At 44.4% G+C, this 20,917-nt stretch overlaps 1 protein-coding gene across 1 annotated transcript in view; it reads left to right on the top strand.

The window, feature by feature from the left end:
• The window catches only part of LOC117521361 (nucleolar transcription factor 1-like), a 159,495-nt gene that overhangs the window by 13,520 nt on the left and 125,058 nt on the right, over nt 1–20,917 (top strand). Inside the window, exons 4-5 of the mRNA XM_034182650.1 lie at nt 10,699–10,782; nt 20,513–20,668. Coding sequence (XP_034038541.1) covers nt 10,699–10,782; nt 20,513–20,668 — 240 coding nt within the window. The remainder of the gene's footprint in view (nt 1–10,698; nt 10,783–20,512; nt 20,669–20,917) is intronic.

The raw sequence follows: 20,917 nt of genomic DNA, 5'->3' as shown, positions 1-20,917 counted from the left end.
TGAAAAAAAAGTTTTACCTTTACCTCTAGGATGCTATCACAAAAGGGTTTCTTGAAAAAGGTGGATGGTGAACAGATTCTGATTTGGCAATGAAAACAATTTCAGCCAGAAGGTTTATTTGTTTATTTATTTATTTTTTGCTTTAATCCCTATATACCCTGGGTCCCTCCTCTGCACATGTTCAAACCATTTCAGTCTCACCTCTCTGACTTTGTGTCCCACCTGAGCTGTCCCTCTGATATGTTCATTCCTAATCCTGTCCATCCTCGTCACTTCATCCATCTTCAGCTCTGCCTCCTGTCTTTTTGTTAGTGCCACCGTCTCTAAGCCGTCCAACATAGCTGGTCTCACTACTGTTTTGTAAACTTTCTACTTCACTCTTGCTGATATTCTTCGGTCACAAATCACTCCTGCCACCTTTCTCCACCCACTCCACCCTGCCTGCACTCTCTTCTTCACCTCTCTACCACACTCTCCATTACTTTGAACAGTTGACCCCAAGTATTTAAACTCATCTACTTTCACCACTTCTACTCCTTGTAACTGCACTATTCCACTGGGCTCCCTCTCATTCACACACATGGACTCAGTCTTGCTTCTACTGACTTTCATTCCCCTTCTCTCCAAAGCATATCTCCACTTCTCCAGACTAGACTCAACTTGCTTTCTACTCTCACTACAGATCACAATGTCATCTGCAAACATAATAGTCCATGGGGACTCCTGTCTGATCTCATCCGTCAACCTGTCCATCACCACTGCAAACAAGAAAGGACTCAGAGCTGATCCTTGGTGTAATCCCACTGTCACACTGTCCTTGTACATGTCCTGCACTACACTCACATGCTTCTCTGCCATTCCAGACTTCCTCATACAATCCCACAACACTTTTCTTGGAACCCTGTCATAAGCTTTCTCTAAATCCACAAACACACAGTGTAACGCCTTTTGTTTTTCTCTATATTTCTCCATCAGAACTCTCAGAGTAAACATTGCATCTGTAGTGCTCTTTCTTGGCATGAAACCATATTGCTGCTCACAGATCTCCTCTTCTCTCAGCTTAGCTTCCCTACTCTTTTCCATAACTTCATGCTGTGGCTGATCACCTTTATGCTTCTGTAGTTTCTGCAGCTCTGCACATCACCTTTGTTCTTAAAAATAAGAATCAGCACACTTTGTCTCCACTCCTCAGGAATCCCCTATCACTTTCCATGATTTTATTGAACAATCTGATTAGAAACTGCACTGCCAGAGATGGCAGTGCAGTTTAGACATTTCCATGCCTCCACTGGAATGTCATCTGGACCAACTGCCTTTCCACTCTTCATCCTCGTCATAGCTGCCCTCACTTCATCCTTACTAATCTCTTGCACTTCCTCATTTACTTTTCTCTCTATCATTTTCTTCATTCATCAGCTCCCCAAAATATTCCCTCCACCTTCTGGACACACTCTCCACGCTTGTCAGCACATTACCATGTGCATCCTTTTTCACCCTGACCTGTTGCACATCGTTTCTAGCTCTGTCCTTTTTTTCTGGCCATTTGGTATGAGTCCCTTTCTCCTTTCTTACTATTCAGCTTCTTGTGCAGCTCACTAAATGCCTTTTCCTTAGCTTTTTCCACTTGTCTTTTCATCTTACACCGCATCTCCATGTACTTCTGTCGGCTTTCTTCATCTCTGACTATCCCAATTATTTTTGCCAACGTCTTTCTCCTTATGCTATCCTTTGGTTGCATCTCCAACATAGAAGGTAGTCCACCTGTGTGCACCTTCCTCAATCTCATATATTTCACCCTGTGGTCCTCCCTTTTCCTAAAATAAGTAGGTATTCACCACAGGCATTTCCATCCTTTTTCAAAATGGTAAATGGACTGCATTTGTACAGCACTTTTCCATTTGCATCAGATGCTCAAAGCCTCACATTCACCCGAATGTCAGGGTGCTGCTATACAAGGTACTCACTACACACCGGGAGCAACTAGGGGATTAAGGACTTTGCCCAATCTCTTTTCCGGTCTGGCTGGGATTTGAACCAGTCATCCTCTGGTCTCAAGCCCAACGCTTTAACCACTAGACTATCACATCCCCTAATACAAAATCTACCATCTGTCCTTCCACATTCCTGTCCTTGATACCATATCTACCCGTTACTTCCTCATCACCTCTGTTCCCTTCACCAACATGCCCATTGAAGTCCGCTCCTATCACCATTCTTTCATGCTTGGGCACACTCTCCACCACCTCATCTAACTCACTCCAGAAATATTCTTTCTCCTTCATCTCACAACCTACCTGTGGGGCATATGCACTGATGATATTCATCATCACCCCAGGGTTCTAGCTAGCGCAAACTTGTGTTACAGCCCGTTACGGTATCATTTTGGACCGTTACACTTATTTTGGACCCTGTAATCAACCGTTTCTGCAGCGCGACTCCAGTTTGAAGCGTGAATCAATCAATCAATTTTTTTATATAGCGCCAAATCACAACAAACAGTTGCCCCAAGGCACTTTATATTGTAAGGCAAGGCCATACAATAATTATGTAAAACCCCAACGGTCAAAATGACCCCCTGTGAGCAAGCACTTGGCTACAGTGGGAAGGAAAAACTCCCTTTTAACAGGAAGAAACCTCCAGCAGAACCAGGCTCAGGGAGGGGCAGTCTTCTGCTGGGACTGGTTGGGGCTGAGGGAGAGAACCAGGAAAAAGACATGCTGTGGAGGGGAGCAGAGATCAATCACTAATGATTAAATGCAGAGTGGTGCATACAGAGCAAAAAGAGAAAGAAACAGTGCATCATGGGAACCCCCCATCAGTCTACGTCTATAGCAGCATAACTAAGGGATGGTTCAGGGTCACCTGATCCAGCCCTAACTATAAGCTTTAGCAAAAAGGAAAGTTTTAAGCCTAATCTTAAAAGTAGAGAGGGTGTCTGTCTCCCTGATCTGAATTGGGAGCTGGTTCCACAGGAGAGGAGCCTGAAAGCTGAAGGCTCTGCCTCCCATTCTACTCTTACAAACCCTAGGAACTACAAGTAAGCCTGCAGTCTGAGAGCGAAGCGCTCTATTGGGGTGATATGGTACTACGAGGTCCCTAAGATAAAGGATAAAGGAATCACTGAAGCAATGCTTCGATTCAATGGCTCGTGGTTCTTTGATTCGCTGCTCTTCAGAAGCGGTAAGTCCACTTCTTAACCCCTCTGTAAGCCATTGAAATATCATGAGTCATTTTTTGTGTATTAAAGTCGGTAACTGGGACTCTTGTTGCAGTCAACAAACGAGAATCGTCCTCCGTTCCTTTTGCACAGCTCGAAACGCTGCACGGCTCTCTGCTGAGACAGACTCCGCTTGGAATTAATAACTTCAAAACGAATTACCACTTTATATAAAATTATACCTCTTACAAACATTGCAATACAGACAATAAACTACAATCGACTAAAACATTTTTTCCTCCCAAAATGAGATGTCTTGCATTCTTTATGAACCTGACATGGAGCGCAGTGAGCTGTAGAGCTCAACTCAGATATGGAAAGACATTCATGCCAATAATAATGTCTGAAAGGAAATGCTTTTGACAAAAACTAACAGATTTTATTTCTGTTTATGTCCAGAGTTTAAGGATCCAGTGACCAATTTCATATTTATTTACTTTAAGACTCAATAAAATGTTGTTCAATTTCAATTGAATCAGCTTATAAAGTGCCAAATTACAACAAAAGCCGTCTCAAGGTGCCTCACACAGAACAGTTCAACATAAAAAATTAAAATAAATAAATAAATAAAAATTCAAATACCTAATTAAAAACAGAAGTAAAATAAAACATAACAAAATAAAAACTACTCATAAGAAAGAGAATAAAAATAGGTTTTAAGTCTTGACTTAAAAATGTCCACGGACTCCGACTGCCTCACTGAGGGTCATGTACTGGCTAACCCAGAATGAGATTGTCGCTCCCTCGACATTACCACTGCGCTAAAATTTTATCGTAGCTAGAACATTGTCACCCCTTCAATTTCCAACTTCACACTCATCACCCTGTCAGACACTCGCTGGACCTCCAACACACTCTTAACTTACTCTTCCTTTAAAATGACCCCAACACCATTTCTCTTCCTGTCCTCAGCATGAAGCAACAACTTGAATCCACCTCCTATGCTCCTGCTCTTACTTCCCGTCCACTTGGTCTCTTGCACACACAATATGTCTGCCTTTCTCCTCTCCATCATGTCAGCCAGCTCTCACCCTTTAACAACTCAGTTAACAGTTTGGATAGCTTACTGTCATGGTTGATAGGCCAGCACTTAAGATCAGCATTCTTCACGACAAGTGAGACTGTGTTCCTCTCAACAATCTCTAGAGACACTTCGGACCAGATATTTCTCTTTTGACAGCCTCTGAGGTAATTGAATTAAATTTGTTGATAATGTCTGAGTACATTTTGCCCATCATTGTTAGCGCCCAGTAGCTGTGGGGGTTCCAACTCAGGAGACCATCCAGGCTTACTGCGGTGTACATTAAAACAATCCAGTTTCCATGACCACCCTTCATATATTATGCCTGAGTTACCACTGTTGCCTCACAGCAAGAAGGTCATGGGATTGATTCCCACCTGTGGCCTTTCTGTGTGGAGTTTGTGTGTTCTCCCCGTGTTTGCGTGGGTTCCCTCCAGGTGCTCTGCCTTCCTCCCAAATCCAAAGACATGCAGGTTAGGTGGACTGGAAACTTTAAATTGTGGCCTTGTGACAGACTGGTGTCCTGTCCAGAGTGAACCCCGCCTTATGCCCTATGACTGCTGGGATAGGCTCCAGACCCCGGCGACCCTTAGTTGGAGTAAGTGGTTGAAGAAGAGTGAGTGAGTGGAAAAGAAGTTAAATACAGTGGTCCCTCGCTATAACGCGGTTCACCCTTCGCAGTCTCGCAGTTTTGCTGATTTTTTTTTTTTTTTTTTTTTTTAGTGCAATTTTGCATGTGTTTTTTTTTTTTTTTTTTACAGCGCGTTGTGTTCTGCATCCTTATCAGGCCAGTCGTGGCACCGGTCGGCATCACCACGATTGCTCTCACTGCCTCCGATGCGTTTACTGAGTCTGCGGGTTCGGTAAGTGCCGCAGCGGGCCACTCACACCGCCCCCTCTCTGCTGTGCAGAGCTGCGGTCAACTCTGGTAACGAGTCCAGAAACTACGCTCGCTGTTTTGATACGTTGCTCCGGCAGAACACAAGGATAGACTTCTTGCGGAAAAATCCACAGCGTTGCTGCATGTCTCGTTGACCGCAGCTGCAGAGCTCCGCGTGGCCACCGAGAGAGGACTTGGATTCTTTGTGGGTCCCGCATCCGTACCCCCGGAGGCAGTGAGCGAAGGGAGAGCACGCGCATTGTGTTCTGCGTGTCTGTTTACAATCACCGGCCTCGGAGGATGTTCATTCAGTTGTTTAATTTTGTAGAAAAAAAGCAGATCACAGACATGACACAAAACTAAAGTCATTTCAAATGGCAACTTTCTGGCTTTAAGAAACACTGTAAGAAATCAGGAAAAATAATTGTGGCAGTCAGTAACAGTTACTTTTTTAGACCAAGCAGAGGGAAAAAAATATGGAATCACTCAATTCTGAGGAAAAAAATGATGGAATCATGAAAAACAAAAAAACGCTCCAACACATCACTAGTATTTTGTTGCACCACCTCTGGCTTTTCTAACAGCTTGCAGTCTCTGAGGCATGGACTTAATGAGTGACAAACAGTACTCTTCATCAATCTGGCTCCAACTTTCTCTGATTGCTGTTGCCAGATCAGCTTTGCAGGTTGGAGCCTTGTCATGGACCATTTTCTTCAACTTCCACCAAAGATTTTCAATTGGATTAATATCCGGACTATTTGCAGGCCATGACATTGACCCTATGTGTCTTTTTGCAAGGAATGTTTTCACAGTTTTTGCTCTATGGCAAGATGCATTATCATCTTGAAAAATGATTTCATCATCCCCAAACATCCGTTCAATTGATGGGATAAGAAAAGTGTCCAGAATATCAACGTAAACTTGTGCATTTATTGATGATGTAATGACAGCCATCTCCCCAGTGCCTTTACCTGACATGCAGCCCCATATCATCAATGACTGGGGAAATTTACATGTTCTCTTCAGGCAGTCATCTTTATAAATCTCATTGGAACGGCACCAAACAAAAGTTCCAGCATCATCACCTTGCCCAATGCAGATTCGAGATTCATCACTGAATATGACTTTCATCCAGTCATGCACAGTCCACGATTGCGTTTCCTTAGCCCATTGTAACCTTGTTTTTTTCTGTTTAGGTGTTAATGATGGCTTTCGTTTAGCTTTTCTGTATGTAAATCCCATTTCCTTTAGGCGGTTTCTTACAGTTCGGTCACAGACGTTGACTCCAGTTTCCTCCCATTCGTTCCTCATTTGTTTTGTTGTGCATTTTTGATTTTTGAGACATAACAGAAACAGCTGATCCACCGGTACAGCTGGGGGCCGCGAGAGCTGGCTGCGACCAATTACGCTCTGCCCAGCTGACGCGAAGGGGATGACATCATCAAGTCGGATTGGTCTATTGAATGCGCGCTCGATAGCAAACAAAGCTTTTTCTCTCAACAAGCTCTTTACCAGGGAGAGCTTGGACTTCATGTTCCTCACAGAGACGTGGCAGAAGGACGGAGAGTTTTTTTTTACTTAAACGAACTGTGCCCTGTCGGCTGCTGCGCTCTTGGGAAGCCCCACCTCTCTCGTAGAGGTTGAGGTCTTGCTGCTGTGTATCAGGACAGATACACATGCAGAGTGATTGACACTGAACACTTCTCTTCTTTGAGTCACAGTAATAAAGGTTGGCTCTTTAAACTCTTTTTACTGTATCTTAATCTATCGCCCTCCTGGCCCTGCAGGGGTTTTTCTACATGAGTTCAACAGTTTTTAATCTTCTCTTGTAAAATTAGAAAGAGTTTTAGTTCTTGGAGATTTTAACCTACACATTGATGATACTACGTCCAACCCAGCACTGGAACTTTTATATATGATTGAAACTTTTGATTTTAAACAACATGTATCGGGGCCCCCACCCACTCGAAGGGTCATACTCTGGACTTGGTGTTTTCTCTTGGCCTACACGTCACAAATATGCATGTGGAAGACGTCCACCTGAGTGACCACAGCTGTATTTTTTTTCAGGTTGATGTTCCCCCTGAGCCTAGGCCTGTCTCTAAAAGGGCAGAAAGGAGGATCATTACACAAACTAACAGCTGACAGATTTGTGCCTTATTTCATCCCAGTGCTTTTAATGACTGTACGGATGTCAGTGATCTTATGCATCATTTTAACTCTCACTGTGCCACATTATTGGACTTGGTGGCCCCTTTCAAAACAAATAATGTCCATGAGAAGTCATGTCCATGGATAAATGACAGTATCTTGGAGTTAAGAAGACTGTGTCGGAAAACGGAGCGCTTGTGGAAATCCACGCACCTTGAGGTCCATAGGTTACATCTCAGGGACCTTATTTCCACGTTAAATGATGCATCAAGAGAGGCAAGATCTAAATATTTCCATCACCTGATAATGTCCAATAAGGGAAATCCGAAGGTGCTTTTTAACACATTTAACTCTCTCGTGTCCCATGCTGCCTCTGCAACCTCTGAGTTTTGTAAAGCAGATGGCATTGACCTCTTGGAGTTCTTTGTTAAGGTCAGACACATAAAAAATGCCTTTACTGACCCCTTGTGGTCTGGCCCAGACCGGCCTGAACTGCCACTACAGGTCTGGTCGTCTCTCAACCGAGTGTCACTAGAAGACATTGCAGCAGTTGCAACTAAAATGAACCTGACCTCATGCCCATTTGAGGTCCTTCCCTCCAAGCTTTTTTTTAGATACTTTTGACTCAATCGGGCCATGGGTCATGAAAATGTTCAACATGTCCCTGTCATCCGGTCTCTTTCCGAGCTCATTTAAACATGCTGTGGTGGAACCAAGACTCAAAAAGCCTAATTTGGACCAGTCTGAGCTTAAGAATTTCTGGCCAATATCGAAGCTCCCCTTTCTAGCAAAAATACTGGGAAAAAGTGGTCGAAAAAACAACTAACGTCTTTCCTTGAGATGCACAACATCTATGACACTTTTCAGTCAGGCTTTCGGAAACACCACTCCACCGAGACCGCACTACTGAGAGTGTCTAGTGATATCATGATGGCCGCTGACGCAGGAAGATGCACGGTCCTAGTCCTGCTAGACCTGTCCCGCAGCCTTTCGACACCGTTGACCCATAGCATTATGGTCAACCGGCTGCGCGATCTGGTAGGGTTGTCGTGTCCGTGCTGAAGTTGGTTTGCCTCATACTTGGAGGAGAGGACCTTTAGTGTGTTGGCTGGCCATAAACTATCAAACAGCTGCTTTACAGTATGGTGTCCGGCAAGGTTCTGTTTTGGGGCCACTGCTGTTTCAATTGTATGTCCTTCCCCCTCGGCCAGTTGATTCAGGACTTTCAGGGATATTCCTACCACCTGTTTGCGGACGACTTACAACTGTACTGTTCCTTTAAGATTTCAGAAGTCCACAAATTGAACTCTTTATTTGACTGCCTGTCACAGGTGAAGAAGTGGCTTAATGGAAACCGTCTGCAGCTGAACTCTGAAAAAAACTGAGACACTTATTGTTGCCCCTGACAGTGCTGTTCCTGTTATCAGGAGCCTCCTTGGTGACTTGGGCTTAACGGCAAAAACAAGCCTTAGAAACCTTGGCGTTATTTTTGATGAAGGAATGTCTCTTGCTCAGCACGCAAGCAAGCTTGTGAAGAATTGCTTCTTTCAACTGCAAAATATCGCCAAATGTAAACAATTGGTGTCACAGAAAGAATTAGAGGAAATCATCCATGCCTTTGTCTCCACACGGTTGGACTATTGCAACAGCCTGTTCACTTGCCTGGGTAAGAAGGAGATAAATCGGTTGCAGTATGTCCAGAACTCTGCTGCGAGGCTTCTGACCTGCACCAACAGGAGAGCCCACATCACGCCTATCTTGGAATCCCTCCACTGGCTCCCTGTTGCCTCCAGAATTAATTTTAAAATCTTGGTTTTGACTTTCAGAGCACTACATGGTCAGGCTCCTGATTACATTGCTGACTTGATTCAGCCTTACACCTCAGCCTGCAGCCTCAGATCTTCAGGTCAGAACCTGTTGATGGTTCCTCGAACCTCTTTTAAAGCCATAGTGCCTCGTCTCTGGAACGAACTCCCTCTGTCCCTGCGATCCCTGGACTCTGTTGAGATGTTCAAAAAGCAACTAAAGACTCTACTTTTTAAACAGGCTTTTCATGGCCAATAATCTTTTAGTACTGAGTGTTTTACTGTATATTTTATTGTTTTACCTTGTAAAGCGCTTTGTGACCCCTGTCTGTGAAAAGCGCTATATAAATAAAGTTTACTTACTTACTTACTACTTACTTTAACAACCTTCCCATGTTGTTTGTATTTGGTCCAGAGTTTAGACACAGCTGACTGTGAACAACCAACATCTTTTGCAACATTGTGTGATGATTTACCCTCTTTTAAGAGTTTGATAATCCTCTCCTTTGTTTCAAATTGACATCTCTCGTGTTGGAGCCATGATTCATGTCAGTCCACTGGTGGCAAACAGCTCTCCAAGGTGTGAATCACTCCTTTTTAGATGCAGACTAACAAGCAGATGTGATTTGATGCAGGTGTTAGTTCTGGGGATGAAAATTTACAGGGTGATTCCATAATTTATTCCTCAGAATTGAGTGATTCCATATTTTTTTCCCTCTGCTTGGTCTAAAAAAGTAACCGTTACTGACTGTCACAATTTTTTTTCCTGATTTCTTATAGTGTTTCTTAAAGCCAGAAAATTGCCATTTGAAATGACTTTAGTTTTGTGTCATGTCTGTGATCTGATTTTTTTTCTACAAAATTAAACAACTGAATGAACATCCTCAGAGGCCGGTGATTCCATAATTATTGCCAGGGGTTGTATAATCTTCTGGCCCAGAAGAAAAAAGAGAGTGTTTACACAGGAGAGAAAAGTGAGAAAATGTTAATGCCTGTTTGAGGACAGTGTATAAAGTGTGTGGTGAGGGGTTTTACAGCCTTAAAACATCTATAATAATTGTAAAACATAGTGCTGACTATTTCGCGGATTTCGCTTATCGTGGGTTATTTTTAGAACATAACTCCCGTGATAAATGAGGGACCATTGTACTATAAATGGCTACAATATTAGAGCAGTACTAAAAAAAAGGGCCTAAAATGGTGCAAATAAAATATATAGGAAAAGTCGGAATTGTTATTGCAAATTGCATAATCCCCCCCTCCCACAGCCTGTCTTTTTTTTTTTCTCACTTAATTCTCCATGGGAATTTTTTTCTCTGTCTTTTTCCCTTTTTCCCCCTAATACTTGTCATTTAAGTTCATGCTGTATCTGTCCGAATCATAAAATCCAGGACTAGGTTTTGTTTGTCAGTCTGCAATTAAACCCTTTTTTGTTTTGTTTTTGTTTTACAAGAGATTTTTTTGTCAAGTGTGTGTGTGTGTGTGTGTGTGTGTGTGTGTGTGTGTGTGTGTGTGTGTGTGTGTGTGTGCGCCAAATAAATAAATTTGTTCGTTCATTCATTCATTCATTCATTCAACCTGATTTTTCAGTCATCACATGATTCTGGTTTGTCCTTGTATTCAGGTCCGGAAGTACAGAACCATGACTGAGCTCATTGTGGACGCCATTGAGTTTGTGAAGAACCCATACAAAGGCAAGAAGCTGAAGGTGAGATGACGCTGGGCGGAGCCTGCTGTTACACATTAAAACAAACGACCTTCAGTCTGACTGTGTGACACAAGATGAAATACTCATTTTGACAAATTGCCCTTTTGATATTAAAAGGGTTTATCTGCATTCTGAGTTGTTTTACGATATTGACCTTTGAGGTTTTTACATTTCAAATAACAGAACTGCTGAAAGGAACAAATATGGTAAATAGACTGCATTTATAACAGGCTTTTCCATCTGCATCAGAACCTCAGATTGCTTTACAATGATGCTTCACATTCACACAGACACACTCACACACTAATGTGGGTGCTACCACCCTAGTCGCTCACTACACACCACAAGCAACCAGGACCTCGCCCAAGGGCCCTTAGTGATAAAGCCTCGGTCCCACCGAATAATAAACCATGAATAATGAGCCACGCACAGGTGTGTCAGCGATTATTTGAAGAATGGTCCACATTTTAAGCTATTACGTATCCGCTACTAAGGCACTTCTATGTGCCTCTTTGTACCTCACATGTGCCATGAAGGGGCCGAGACACTGCAGGTTTTGCTTACTACCAGTCACCTCAGCAGGTGGGTTGCTGATGAGCTTCTCCCCTGAACATAAACACCTGATCATGAATGAAATCACCTGCTGAGGTGACTGGTTGCAAGGAAAACCTGCAGTGTCTGGGCCCTCACTGCCCACTCCTGCTCAAGTGAGGCATGACCGACCTGTCATTTGAGCCCTGTCCAGCCTCGAGTGGCTTGTGTCGCCGCATATGATCCACGTCAAGCCACATATGATCCATGTAACTTGATGTTGGTGCACTTTTAGGCATGTGTTTGGTCCAAACCTCCCGCCTTCCCACATGTGGTCCCTTTTAAAGTGTGGGTTTTCAGTTCACAGCATCCATTCAAGATGATGTCACATTTTTTAAGCGCAGTCCAAAAATAGACACTCCGGTATAGTCCGGCCGGTGTGCACCGTGCACCAGGCTGCTGTTCACCTGTGTTCCAGAGTCATTAAATGCAGCAGTTCTTCACATTCACCCAGCTCTCTGTGACCAAAAAAAAAAAAAAAAAAGACAGTGAGGTGGCCGCTTTTATGTATATACCCTGCAACTGTGTGGATCCCCCCAAAAACACACACAACACAACATCCATACACCAGCTAGAACCGAACCACGGGTTCCTGGACAGTTTCCTCTGCACTTCTTCTCACTGGCTTTATTTCTTCCGCGGCTTACAGTCATTTTGACAACATGATCCAGCTTTTAACTTTGTGTTCGTCTGTTAATGTCTGCAAAATCACTCTTTTGCAAGCTCGCGTTCTGCGCAATGCTCATCTTGACTGTGAGTCACTGCGTCAGCACGCAGAGGTTACCTCATCTGAGCCATTATAGCAAGATGTTAAATCTATCATAAACATACTTTTACAGCTGCTTACAAAGAAGAAATGAACATGCAACTGTTTTACCAAGCTATTAAAACATTACAAATAATTACCTTTTCGGCTGTTCCAAATATGTTCTCCACCTCACCACATAAGACAGAGAGAGGAAAAAAGCTCCAAATGTCCTCTGTGATTCCAGAAGTGATTAGAGGTGTTTTCACCATCCAAGCTCTGACTAGACATGGGCCAATAACTGGTTTCATGGTATACCGCGGTATGAAAAAGCCACAGTATCAAAACCACTGAAATTTTCCATTATTCCATCCCTACGGTATGAGCGGGTTATGAGAATTCTTGACAGGCAGAGCGGAGGTGGCCACTGCCGCCCTTCCCCCTGACGCGCACCTCTGTCTCTGTTTACAAACAGGCAGCTAACGTTAGCTAGCTCTGCATCCTATCCAAGGACCTATCCAAGATGGCGCCACGTGAAGGCGCCCTGGTATTCTGGTGCTCCCTGCTTTGTCTGTTTTTGTGCGTAAATCGAGTGTCATCGTGCTCCCACACCCGCGAGGAGCTTCTAAACTTCAGATCATCAACACCCACAGACATTACGCCAGTTTGTTTAGTGCCTGCAGCTGAACTGGTTCACTTTTTGGCCAAAAGAGTGAGATGCCAGCGGAGAGGAAAATGAGCTGGAGCTCTCGTGTGCCTCAGACGAAGGGGCACGCGCACGCCCTACCTGAGATATTTCTCTCCAACGTCCGCTCACTCCACAACAAGATGGATGAGCTGGCACTGCTGATGAAGAAGAATAGAGATTTCTCCTCATCTTGTGTACTGTGCTTCACGGAGACGTGGTTAAATGCACAGACACCGGACTGCGCACTCCAACTCGAGGGATTCCGACTCCTCTGCGCAGACAGAGACCGAGCACTCTCGGGTGGAAAAACAAGAGGTGGAGGACTCTGCTTCTATATCAACAACGCCTGGTGCTCCGATGTGACTGTGATCTCCCAACACTGCTGTCCCTCTCTGGAATATCTCCTCATAAACTGCAGACCGTTCTACTCTCCACGTGAGTTTAACTCCTTCATACTTTGCTCTGTGTATATTCCACTGAGCGCGGACGTGCACAAGGCCGAGCGCACGCTCGCGGATCAGATTATGAGCGTGGAGAGAGACTTTCCGGACTCTCTTGTTATAATTCTCGGTGATTTTAACAAAGGGAATCTCAGTCAGGAATTACCAAAATACAAACAGTTTGTTAAATGCCCGACCAGAGAAGGGAGCACGTTAGATCATTGTTACACGACAGTGAGCGGCGCTTACCGCGCGGTGGCCTGTGCAGCTTTGGGACTCTCAGATCACGTGATGGTCCACTTGATCCCCACGTACAGACAGAGACTTAAACTCTCTAAACCTGTTGTGAGGACGTCTGAAGTGTGGAGCAATGAATCTGTAGAGAAGCTACGCGCGTGCTTGGCCACTATGGATTGGGATATGTTTGAGGCTTCAACAGACAGTCTAGATGACTACACGGACACTGTGACGTCATATATTCATTTCTGTGAAGACAGCATCATCCCACAGCGTACCAGGGTGAGATATAACAATGACAAGCCCTGGTTCACACCTAAACTCCAGCAGCTCCGTCAGCAGAAAGAGGTGGCTTTCAGAGAAGGAGACAGAGACAGCTATAGAGGTGCAAAGTACAGATTTAGCAAGGAGGTGGCAAAGGCTAAATCCATGTACAGTTCACGTCTGCAGCAAAGGTTCTCTGCCAACGACTCGGCCTCTGTGTGGAGGGGGTTGAAAGAGATCACCAACTACAAGCCCAAAGCACCTTGTTCTATTGACGACCTGAAGCTGGCCAACGACCTGAACGTCTTCTATTCACGCTTTGAAGACAAGAACTCACACCTCCCCACCCCCCACACAACTGGATATTCAAACGCCATGGACCTCCCCCCTCTCACCGCTACCCCCCCTCCCCCCACTGCCCTCTCTGTCCAAGAGGAGGACGTGAGGAGACACTTCAAAAGGCTGAATCCACGTAAGGCCCCGGGCCCAAACTGTGTCTCTCCTGCCACCCTGAGACACTGTGCTGATGAGCTTGCCCCAGTCTTCACGGGGATCTTCAACACCTCCCTGGAGTCATGCCATGTTCCAGTCTGCTTCAAGTCCTCCATTATAGTTCGCTAGGATCCTGTTTGTGGACTTCAGCTCTGCATTCAACACCATCCTTCCAGCTTTGCTCCAGGACAAGCTTTCTCTGCTCCACGTGCCCGACTCCACCTGCAGGTGGATCACAGACTTCCTGACGGACCGGAGTCAGCATGTGAGGCTGGGAAAAAATGTCTCGAACACTCGGGCTCTCAGCACAGGATCTCCACAGGGCTGTGTCCTTTCCCCTCTGCTCTTCTCCCTGTACACTAACTGCTGCACCTCCAGCCACGACTTCGTAAAGCTCATCAAGTTTGCGGACGACACCACCCTCATCGGACTCATTTGGGATGGTGATAATCTGCCTACAGGTGGGAGGTGGACCGGCTGGTGACCTGGTGCAGCAGCAACAACTTGGAGCTCAACGCCCAGAAAACAGTGGAGATGATTGTGGACTTCAGGAAAGCCACAGCCCCCCGCCCTCACCAACAGCCCCATCACCACTGTGGACTGTCACCGCTTCCTTGGCACCACCATCACCCAGGACCTCAAGTGGGAGTCAACCATCAGCTCCCTCATCAAGAAGGCCCAGCAGAGGATGTACTTCCTGCGGCAGCTGAAGAAGGCCAAGCTGCCTGTCCAGCTGATGGTGCAGTTCTACACGGCCATCATCGAGTCATCATCAAGAGACACGGCCTCTACTGGTGGTTGGCTCTCACTGCGGTATTGTATCAGTTCCTGTTCCAGAGCACAGCGGTGTTTTGCTGTATCTGTTAGCTGTTTAATCTGCGCAGTTAGATTGATCTAGTTACCTAGATAACAATTTGCTTCACAGTGTAATCTTCACGTGCCTTAACTAAAGCACTCCCTCTGCTGAAGCACCGCTAAATTATTTACACATTATTCACTTTGTGTGTTTTTAGGAATCCGCTAGCTTAGCGCAGCTACTAGCTCTTAGCCGGTTTAGCATGGCGGCTTCTCCTGTCTCTCCCGCACTTTTCTGCTCTGGGTGTAAAATGTTTAGTTATTCCTCGGCCTCCTTTAGCAGTAATGGTACTTGTAATAAGTGTAGCTTATTCGCAGCTTTGGAGGCCAGGCTGGGGCGAATTGGAGACTCGGCTCCGCACCGTGGAAAATCCTACAGCTAGCCAGGCCCCTGTAGTCGGTGCGGACCAAGGTAGCTTAGCCGCCGTTAGTTTCCCTCTGGCAGATCCCGAGCAGCCGGGAAAGCAGGCCGACTGGGTGACTGTGAGGAGGAAGCGTAGTGCTAAACAGAAGCCCCGTGTACACCGCCAACCCGTTCACATCTCTAACCGTTTTTCCCCACTCGGCGACACACCCGCAGAGGATCAAACTCTGGTTATTGGCGACTCTGTTTTGAGAAATGTGAAGTTAGCGACACCAGCAACCATAGTCAATTGTCTTCCGGGGGCCAGAGCAGGCGACATTGAAGGAAATTTGAAACTGCTGGCTAAGGCTAAGCGTAAATTTGGTAAGATTGTAATTCATGTCGGCAGTAATGACACCCGGTTACGCCAATCGGAGGTCACTAAAATTAACATTGAATCGGTGTGTAACTTTGCAAAAACAATGTCGGACTCTGTAGTTTTCTCTGGGCCCCTCCCCAATCGGACCGGGAGTGACATGTTTAGCCGCATGTTCTCCTGGAATTGCTGGCTGTCTGAGTGGTGTCCAAAAAATGAGGTGGGCTTCATAGATAATTGGCAAAGCTTCTGGGGAAAACCTGGTCTTGTTAGGAGAGACGGCATCATCCCACTTTGGATGGAGCAGCTCTCATTTCTAGAAATCTGGCCAATTTTCTTAAATCCTCCAAACCGTGACTATCCAGGGTTGGGACCAGGAAGCAGAGTTGTAGTCTTACACACCTCTCTGCAGCTTCTCTCCCCCTGCCATCCCCTCATTACCCCATCCCCGTAGAGACGGTGCCTGCTCCCAGACTACCAATAACCAGCAAAAATCTATTTAAGCATAAAAATTCAAAAAGATAAAATAATATAGCACCTTCAACTGCACCACAGACTAAACAGTTAAATGTGGTCTATTAAACATTAGGTCTCTCTCTTCTAAGTCCCTGTTGGTAAATGATATAATAATTGATCAACATATTGATTTATTCTGCCTTACAGAAACCTGGTTACAGCAGGATGAATATGTTAGTTTAAATGAGTCAACACCCCCGAGTCACACTAACTGCCAGAATGCTCGTAGCACGGGCCGGGGCGGAGGATTAGCAGCAGTCTTCCATTCCAGCTTATTAATTAATCAAAAACCCAGACAGAGCTTTAATTCATTTGAAAGCTTGACTCTTAGTCTTGTCCATCCAAATTGGAAGTCCCAAAAAACAGTTTTATTTGTTGTTATCTATCGTCCTAGATATGCTCTCTCCTTCTAGTCCCCGTCAGTACTCTAGCTGCAGCATTTTGAATTAACTGAAGGCTTTTTAGGGAACTTTTAGGACAACCTGATAATAATGAATTACAATAGTCCAGCCTAGAGGAAATAAATGCATGAATTAGTTTTTCAGCATCACTCTGAGACAAGACCTTTCTGATTTTAGAGATATTGCGTAAATGCAAAAAAGCAGTCCTACATATTTGTTTAATATGCACTTTGAATGACATATCCTGATCAAAAATGACTCCAAGATTTCTCACAGTATTACTAGAGGTCAGGGTAATGCCATCCAGAGTAAGGATCTGGTTAGACACCATGTTTCTAAGATTTGTGGGGCCAAGTACAATAACTTCAGTTTTATCTGAGTTTAAAAGCAGGAAATTAGAGGTCATCCAGCAGCTAGAGTACTGACGGGGACTAGAAGGAGAGAGCATATCTCACCCATATTGGCCTCTCTTCATTGGCTTCCTGTTAATTTTAGAATAGAATTTAAAATTCTTCTTCTTACTTATAAGGTTTTGAATAATCAGGTCCCATCTTATCTTAGGGACCTCGTAGTACCATATCACCCCAATAGAGCGCTTCGCTCTCAGACTGCAGGCTTACTTGTAGTTCCTAGGGTTTGTAAGAGTAGAATGGGAGGCAGAGCCTTCAGCTTTCAGGCTCCTCTCCTGTGGAACCAGCTCCCAATTCAGATCAGGGAGACAGACACCCTCTCTACTTTTAAGATTAGGCTTAAACCTTTCCTTTTTGCTAAAGCTTATAGTTAGGGCTGGATCAGGTGACCCTGAACCATCCCTTAGTTATGCTGCTATAGACGTAGACTGCTGGGGGGTTCCCATGATGCACTGTTTCTTTCTCTTTTTGCTCTGTATGCACCACTCTGCATTTAATCATTAGTGATCGATCTCTGCTCCCCTCCACAGCATGTCTTTTTCCTGGTTCTCTCCCTCAGCCCCAACCAGTCCCAGCAGAAGACTGCCCCTCCCTGAGCCTGGTTCTGCTGGAGGTTTCTTCCTGTTAAAAGGGAGTTTTTTCCTTCCCACTGTAGCCAAGTGCTTGCTCACAGGGGGTCGTTTTGACCGTTGGGGTTTTACATAATTATTGTATGGCCTTGCCTTACAATATAAAGCGCCTTGGGGCAACTGTTTGTTGTGATTTGGCGCTATATAAAAAAAAAAAATTGATTGATTGATTGATTGATATATGGCTTAGTAATGTAATACAGTGATACAGCAGTGACCACAGCACACCAGAGGTTTATTTATTTATTTAAATTGGAGCCAGACGGAGCACACAGCGTGATGTCAGACAGTGTGGATTCTGATGATGACGAGATGATCCCTCTTTTGTTCTGGATGAGGAACCAGAGCAGGTGGTCCACGGACGTGTGCACTGATCTCCACAGCTTCTGTTTTCAGTTTCTCCAAGACTCAGTGCTATGAGCTCCGTCTCAGCACCGAGCCTTGGAACTCAGAGATGCAGACACACACTGCTCCAGCTGTGGCTCCAGGTGCGTTTCACTTAAAGCATCGAGATCGTTAGCTTCAGTTTTGTTTAGTTCCTCTTTCGTCCCTTTTGTGCTCTTGCTTCGCAGGTTATTTGATGATAAAACTTGCTCGTCCACCTTTTCTCAATGAATTATGACTTTTTAAAAACTTTTTTCCCTTCGTTCAGGAATCGCGTGTGCCGTGTAACTGGGCCATAAGGGCCAAATTCAGGCTTGAGTGTTGCTGCTCGGTCCATATGCATGTAAACTACGAGTTACACCTGCTGGGTTCGCTTGGTGATCCAGGGAGAGAAAATGTGGCAAAGCAAAATGCTCAGCTGGGGAACAGAGAACAGCTGGTTCTCTGATGGACAGATCTTTGTCGGACGCAGCCTTGTTACAGGGCTGTGAGAACGTCGCGGATCCGCGGATTTCATCATGGGGGGGGTTGTTAGTGTTTAACTCTGTAATTGTGATCGTCACTGAGTTTTTAAAATGTCTATCGCAAAGTTTTTTGTTTTGTTTTGTTTTGTTTTTTTTTTACGACATTGTGAAGTTTTATAAGACCGCGGTGGTCAGCTGACACTGATCTGTGTGTTACAGATACAAATCAGTTTCCTCTGATCTGCGGAGTTTCGACGAGAAAAATCCCTCTCAAAGCCTGGTTGTTGCGACAGTTGTCGTAAAGCGGGACTGGTTGGTTGCTGCGGTGGCTCCTGTGCGAAGCTTAAGCTAATTGTAGCATGTGGACATCACAAACATTTAGAGCTCTAAAGGTTTTAAAAGAAGAATTGTGCAGCCTGTCTGTGTCACGGAGCGACATCAGACAGAGAGAAGATAGCGAGAAAGACGGTTTGAAAAAGTGATAAGGACAAGAATCCGTGGAATCGTCGCTGACTTCATGAACACACCTGAAAGTAAGAATTTTTCTCTTTCTGGAAATAAACATTGTGCTGTTCAAACAGGATTTTAGAAAAGATTATGTGACTTTTTTCAGTAATCTGGACTTTCTTTCATTGGAAAAAAGACTGTGGCTTTGAATGGATTTACATGAATTTACACAAGAATATAAATGAGTTTTATTAATGTAGACTTTTTTCATGGGAAAAAGACAGTGTGGATTTACAGGAATTTACAAGAATGTGACTTTTTTACTATAAAGTATGTTATTGATGTTTTACCCTGATTTTCAAAATATTCTACATTCTTTAGCTGTGGTTTTTGAAATACTTTAACAGTCTTTTCAGTCTTCATGAATTTCATGTAGTTTAATTGTTCTGATTTTAATTGTCAGTGCATCATTTGGTTTACAATTAAAAGAAAAATCATTCCAGGTCCTCCTTCCACATCATATTTTGTTAATTCAACATGATCATTGACGGTTCAAATGAAAGGTTGAATACAGGATCATTTAAATATCCACTAATTTTGAGATTTTTTTTTGGTCCAGGAGATGCTGAAAATGTATCATTAGACAGAAAATTAATTTGGTTTCTGGGATCCCACGGGGCCCATGCTGCCCCCCCACCCCAGACTCCCTGCAAATTTTCCTCGGATTTCACAAGATTCATTTCACAGCCCTGTTGTTAGGATGCAGCCCCTGAATTGGGGCACAGCTTTAGCCTCCACTGAAGGGTAAGAAGCAGAACCTGATTGGTCCTGTTGTCTGCATTCAAATTGCTGATTGGCTTACAAGTAGAATCTTATAGAACCAAGTTAGTTTGACTTTGGATCATAGAACCATTTTTTGAGAGTCCAAAAATGCATACAATTTATAAAATAATAATAAAAACGCTCCCTACATAATGTTTGTAAGTTGTCAGAGAATATGTGAATAAAAACAAACAAAGTTTATATGGTACTTCCAAGGAAACTAAATGTCAAAAATGTCTCTTCAGATATTTACTGCTGGGACTCACTCACTTAAAGTTTGTCCTCCAGAGGGCAGAATATCTTCCTTAGTCAACTTTTCTGATAATATTTGCGAACCGGTAAAATAATTCTCAACAAATGTCACTAAAACGTCCATGCCTTTCTTCTTGGGAATCCAGCAGAGTATTTTCTTTCTGTCCTTCCTATGGGTCTCCTGCTTCACCATTTGAGCTGCTGTTGCTGCTTGAGACCAGCTTCCGTGTGATGAGGCACGTGTCTGTAGTTGCCAAGCTTCCTGCTCCACCCATTTCTTTGGAATCCATTTTTAGTTTGTGTCCACCACTGAGAATGGACAAAGTTTGCCTGCTAACCTCTGACCCACGATTCTCCCGGTTCCTTTGTTACAGACCCACCCAGACTTTCCCAAGAAGCCACTGACTCCATACTTCCGCTTCTTCATGGAGAAACGAGCCAAGTATGCCAAGATTCACCCTGAAATGAGCAACCTGGACCTGACCAAGATCCTGTCCAAGAAGTACAAGGAGCTGCCTGAAAAGAAGAAGGTATGTGCCAATCAAGCAACACAAGACCAACAAGGGGTTGGACTTAAACCTTGCAACATCGGGCTGGAGGACTGGCTGAAGTCTTCCCACGGCTAATTAAGCAAATGATGTCTGATTCACACTGGAAGTAATTACGGTCCTGCCCACACTTTATCTATAGACAAAGGGTGACTGAGAATTTTGAGCCTGACCCAGAAAAACTAGGGGATGGGTCTCCATCAAACCAACATTTCTTGAGAATGTCTGAGG

Source organism: Thalassophryne amazonica, chromosome 12 (assembly GCF_902500255.1).
Source record: "Thalassophryne amazonica chromosome 12, fThaAma1.1, whole genome shotgun sequence".
Classification (NCBI taxonomy): Eukaryota; Metazoa; Chordata; class Actinopteri; order Batrachoidiformes; family Batrachoididae; genus Thalassophryne; species Thalassophryne amazonica.
Note: the sequence above shows the minus strand (reverse complement) of the source record. Positions and strands in the feature narration are given on the sequence as shown.